General features: G+C 45.3%; 1 protein-coding gene across 1 annotated transcript in view; it reads left to right on the top strand.

Moving 5' to 3' along the window:
• T265_01568 (hypothetical protein) overlaps positions 1–2,869 on the top strand; it is a gene marked incomplete at both ends in the record, with an annotated part of 17,765 nt that extends 14,896 nt beyond the window's left edge. Inside the window, one exon of the mRNA XM_009165627.1 lies at positions 2,373–2,869. Within this exon, the coding sequence (XP_009163891.1) occupies positions 2,373–2,653 (281 nt within the window). The remainder of the gene's footprint in view (positions 1–2,372) is intronic.
• Between the last annotated feature and the right edge of the window lie 3,169 nt (positions 2,870–6,038).

Here is a 6,038-nt window from a genome sequence, read left to right as displayed (position 1 = left end):
TTTCGGGATCATTTGTCTACAAAACCCTTCTCAATCGGTTCCAAGGTTTTCCTAGCTGATTGAAAACAGCTAATTGTATCCGAAACTCTAGTATTCAGAAATTTGTTGACAAAAACTTTCTAAATGAGTCAGACCTCTATGTCTGACCCTGGCCCCGCGAAGGGTCCCGAATTTGAACCCCAATAACCGTTCCATCATTGTATAGAATTTTGAGTCTGATGCTAGAAGGGTCCTCAGACAAAAACCTACATCCTATTACTGCCTTGCGGATCACACTCTTGAGTCAAAGACTCAAGGTGGCTTACCTCAACAGAATCCCTTTCGGCCTGAGCAACCGAAAAGTATCATTCTTTCACAGGCCATCACTGATAGCTTTCCTCCTCGATGGAGCGACGCACGGCAGTCAATCCATCCACCAGTGGCCAACCATTGTTCCGTGTCTAAGCTAGCGCTGAGCAAAAGAAACCAAAATAACCCTTTACTAAACTCAAGATATCTGATTTACATTGCTAATCTCAACATCCGCACCGTGTGTTTAACTGGGCAACAGGAGGCTCTTGCTCAGACCTTGTTCACTTTTCTATTAATGTATGTTGTGTTTCCGAAAAACCCATAAAAGACCTCATTTAGGACCAGCTCAGTTGGTTCACGTTTCATTCTTCGGATATCTGGTGATCTTGACAGATGGCTTGTGGTGTGTACACTGTCGGAGTCCCACACAGCCCTAGAGCAGAAAGCACTTTACTTGATTGAATCTCAGTAAGCAGTCGTTTTCCACTAAATTAATATCAACACAGGTCGATGCGGTAAACGGTGTTTTTCATCTTGTCAGCATCTGTCCCAACAGATCAGTCGTTTTCACTAAATTAATATCAACACAGGTCGATGCGGTAAACGGTGTTTTTCATCTTGTCAGCATCTGTCCCAACAGATTGCAGTCCCGAATCTGAGTAGGACGGGTTTGATCAAGACCTACCGCGACCACTTCGGCTAGTAAGAACAGATATAGTCATCATGGCGGGTTATATGAACCCCCAGGTTCGACGACTAAGCCCGGAAGAGACAGTTAGGTGGCAGATGTGCAGTCGGTGTTCAACGTATGGATATGGAGGAGCGATATTTTCAGTTGTGTGCTGAACGTCCATTTGTTCCTGGTTATTAACCACTTTCCGCACACCAAGTTACCCAGAGGGCACCAACTACAAGTCATTTATGGACTCAGTTAAATCATGTGGCTAGCAGTTACCGATGAAGAGCCTCAATTAAAGATTAGCGTTTCTCCTGAGGTACACAACGTTTTTCTAATCATGCCATTTGTGCAGGTTCACTTGTCATCTCGCTGCCCATCAGCACCAATCGTGTCGAAGCAAAGCGGTTTCGCTTATCGACTTGGTCGAGTTTCAACAGCTCAGTGGCATCGATCTGATCTGGCTGGAAAGCTACTGCAAGCCACTACATTCACGTTTTTGACCAAGGCTAGTTGGAGATCGAATGGAAGTGAATGAAATAAGCCATGCTCTCGGCCTTTGAAACTGTCTTCAAAGTTTTTCGGCTCTGGATGCCGTCAAGATCAGATCTTCGTGCTTCCAGGAAAGCCGTACCAGCATTTAAAGACCATGACAGCACACGTAGATCCTTCAAACGCTGGAGACGACGGCGTACCGGATAATCACTACTTGACTCCACTCCATACAACTCGAACAAAGAAATATTCATTATTGGGCAATTTCCTACAATACGTGGCTCTCATTTCCCCATCCTCTCTGACTTGATAAAGTGACTGGAGCCACGGCTTCGGCGCAGTTTGTTTACTCAGAAATCTACTGGCCGGCTGACCGTACAACGCACACAGCCGATTTGTACTTGCTATGCACAGCTGTTCGCCACGACCCACTTTTGCCTCGTGTTTTGTCCTGGTTGCTCATACGGCTACCTTCTCTTGTACTCTTTCTTCCATACCCCCGGGTTAACACCTATGCCCTGTCATTCTTTAGGTATGAATTCTCTGAGAGACACGACACGTCGCGAAACACTTTTCTGGTTAAACCAGTAAGCTCTATTAATCCTATTCACGATCACTACCTCAAGTGCGTCCTTACTATGTAGCATATTCCCAATATAAGTTTTGGGTAAGCCTCCAGTTTGGGTGTTGTTACCTGTGCTCTGTAGCGCGGAGAGGAAAACAAACTACCCTAGTGCATGTGAGAGTTCGGTAGTTTTCTCTAACCCCATGGACTTTGTATGACATTGGCTATATTGTAGACCTGTCCATAGAACTGTGAATGCGCTTTTACACATGTGGTAAGCTCAGTGGTTGCAGCAGATTCACAATTAATTTTCATATTCATGTCCTCGTTTCTTTGCGCACTCAGGTCAGGTTCCCAAAGGCCCCATCGGTCTAGAAAGTGCAGACTACCAAGGTAACCCTCCTATGCCACATTCTGGAAACGCTCTTCTCCTCATCCTTTCGTGGTCAACTGTAATATCGAGTGCGGCTTATCTCCTCTGTATTTTCGGCCCCACCATTACTGTGTACCTTTCTACCCTATTTCATCGACTGAGTCGCGGTCGCTTGGGTAAAGCTCCACAAGAAACTACTCCCGGAACGCTTATTACTTGGGATCCCGGTCACTTGGTACCCAGAGATTGTTGACTCAGTACTGTGGTATTCGCATTTATCTGAGCTGATTTCTCAGCACATTGACTACGTCCTTGCGTTGCCTTTGGCGTTCAAAGGCTTGAGGATGATACTCTGAACGATGGCATGGACCAACATTTGCCTTGCAGTTTCTGTCGATATCATCGCATTATTCTCTCGTCCCATCGTATGATAAAGAAGTACCTATAATATATCATTTTTGAAGCTCCGTGCCTTTGTCGTTTTGATGTCATCTTATTATGCTTCAGCACAGAGTGAGTTATCAGTGTGAGTGGGTTTCGGTTCATTAACTTTAAGCAAAAGCGACATATTATTACAGTACCACCAAAAATTCTTTCAAGAGCGCGTTTCCTTTCAATCAGTCTTGTTTGTGATTTCCTAGGTTAGAATCTCACCGCGATACCCAGCTTCGGTGTGATGTACCAGACGACCTACTGAAATGACGAGATCACCTGGAAGGAGGTTTCCCGAACTTTATTTCTGAAGCATGAAGTTCTCGGAACTGACGATCTAGGGGGACCTCACACTTCCCTCGTCTTGCTTTTCGCTGTTCAGTACTCTTCAAAGATAACATACCACACGAACATTATGCTTCATCGAACTCTAACTCATGAGAATGTTCCCTGCGGTGGACTTTTTGGCTGACCAAGTTGTCCTGAGTAGACGACAACAATCCCATTGTTCAATCAGATGGACTTGACAGATCTGGTGCCTGAATTACGTTTGATTCAGAGGACAGCGGTTGCTAGCGTAGTTTCGCTGGGTCGCGCTAAACTGAAACTGAGGGATTATGTTCACAACACACCTTATTCATAGAAAAACCGGGGGCTTCACAGGGGATTTGGACTTCGCGTCATTCTGGTACTAGTACAGAACGAACAGCCCCAGGCCTAACTTTGTCCCTGTTTGGTAAAACCCGCTCAAACGCACAATCTCCTTCAGTCAGTTGATACTGACCGGCGGTGAGAAGGAAAACAGATGAAACAACCGTCAGCACAACCCCTCCGGTACCATTAGCTACCCCGTCCGCAATCGGTCTGCTTTGGTGAAAGTTCACACGTGACTGAATGGTTGAATGAACAACGCTCAAGAAGATGGAATTCCTCGCACCAGGTAACGGTTTTTGTCAGTACAGCGGGTCAGGACTGGCTTTCAGTTGTTCTCCCTGGCATCGCAATTTGATTGGACACATACACAAGTTGCTATTACAAGGGGCGAACATTCTCGGGAAAAAAACAATAATATGCACGAAAGAATGTCTCCTCGCCGTTTGGGTTTTCGCCCTCACAGAACAGACAAAACAAAGTGGTGCTAAGCAAATGTGGCGTTCTATACGGTTAACGGTATTCCCCGGTGTTTTTGCTCAAAAGATTGAATAACCCTGTCTAGAATGACGTGAGAAAAGTTCATCAATAGACAAAAGATACTTAAATTTATTCGGTACAAAAGCATTATGCCACACTGAACTGGGCCATTTGAACCCGAAGTTTTATCTAGCCGTCGGTGAATCAAATGAACTTTAGTGAGACAGGAGGGCCACACCAGTACATATACAAGTGATACCCAATAAACCTGAAAGTATAAGGCTACAATATACACGTACTCAGCCTTCCCATTTTTTCGTTATACATATAATGGCCCGTGAGGGCAGACGCGACCATAGTCGTAGCATTGGCCACGGCAACCGCGGACGAGAGACCTGTAGAACTATCTAAAAGGAAGGGAACTTACTCAATGTTTTTAAGGCAAAAACAAAAAGGGCGGATCCAAGCTGGTTCACGAGTAGGAAAAACACATACTAAGAAGACAATTTATGGGAAACTGAGGGACAACGGACTTGCAGGTTGGTTTTGCTATATTTCATTAGTACATTAGTGATTCCCCAAACAACCCCTATCGATAACTGTATACCAATAGAGAGCATGTGACGTGCACAGTGTCACCTACAAAGGATGTGGAGAACAAAGTTTAAAAAGACTTGAGTCTTACGCACACCTGCCAACTAGACTGATGTTATCAAAAAACAAATAGCCAAGGCTCCATGTTTGTTATGGACGTTAGGACTGCGAGAGCAGCTGTTGAAGCATCTATTCACACTAACTTACCGCAAATATCTCACAATGATCCAATCCCGCCCTTGGAAAAGTCAGTCTCACTAATATCCATGCCGTTCGATTCTGTCGATCGGTCAGTACTGTTAACTACACTTGCGCAACAGGGTATGCCCCAGAAGTTTGTGAACCTACTCCGATCCCTATATTCATATACTTCTGGGAGGGAGATATATGGTGAGCTCTCCAAAAGCTTCCCTGTAAAAAGTGATATCGGACAAGGATGTCCACTGTCTCCATTCTAGAGAAACTTTATCACTGATGTAATAATGTGGCGAACACTGGAAGGTCTTCAAAACCCCGGTGTTCAGATTGCTGGTGGTAAGAGCCTTGTCGATCCGGAGTACGTACATGAAATCGCCCTCAACTTTAGAGGCCAAAACGAAGCACAAGCTCTGTTGAATAGACTGACCACCATCTTTTGGCATGCGCCTTGCACCTTCAAAGTGCAAAGTCATGCTTCAGAACGTGCCATCTGCGAACATCTCCCCTACGATTCAAAGAGAATCACTGGAGATTGTGGAAAATTTTACATACTTCGGCAGTTGTATTAGCTCTGAGAAGTCAGTGCAAGAATCTCAAAGGTTCGAATCACTTTTGCTAATTTGCGTCACCTGTGGCGTCAAAAAGGTTTAAAATTAGATCTTCAGGGTCGCGTGCACCAGGCTACATTAAGGGCTGTGTTGTATGGGTGCGAGACATGGCCTCTGCGGACATATGATGCGAGGCGCCTTGACAATCGATGCCTCAGAAACGTGGATGGCGTCAGCGTGTTAGTAACGAGGTGTTTAGAAAACAGATACTTGGTTGTGCGGCAGGTACTTCAATCGGGGAAAACATGCAGCACCACCGACTACGATGACTCGGTCATGTGCCAAAATACTGTCTACCGAGACGAGTGTTGTTCTCTATGCCTCCTTCAGATTGGCACAAATTGCGAGATGGACAACGCACGACCGTAGACGTCCGCTGCTAGTATGGCTCTTCTGGTATCAGTAAGATCTGCTGATCTCTCGACAAAACCCATTGAACATTAGTTTGAGTTGGATAGTTTGGGCTGATAGTTCTTAAAACTGAGAGCATACCTCCTTTCACTGTTCCATTCATCCTCCAGCCAATCTTTCTCATCGACGCAACTGGGCGTTTCCAGTGGCTATCAGGCCAGATCAGCTCGATATCATTCACCTATAGAAACTCGGTGGAGTTGATGAACTGAACGAATCTGTATCGGTCTGCGTGGCCTTGAAGTAAAGTGAGCTGACAACCTA

Source organism: Opisthorchis viverrini, assembly GCF_000715545.1.
Source record: "Opisthorchis viverrini unplaced genomic scaffold opera_v5_17, whole genome shotgun sequence".
Taxonomy (NCBI): Eukaryota; Metazoa; Platyhelminthes; class Trematoda; order Opisthorchiida; family Opisthorchiidae; genus Opisthorchis; species Opisthorchis viverrini.
Note: the sequence above shows the minus strand (reverse complement) of the source record. Positions and strands in the feature narration are given on the sequence as shown.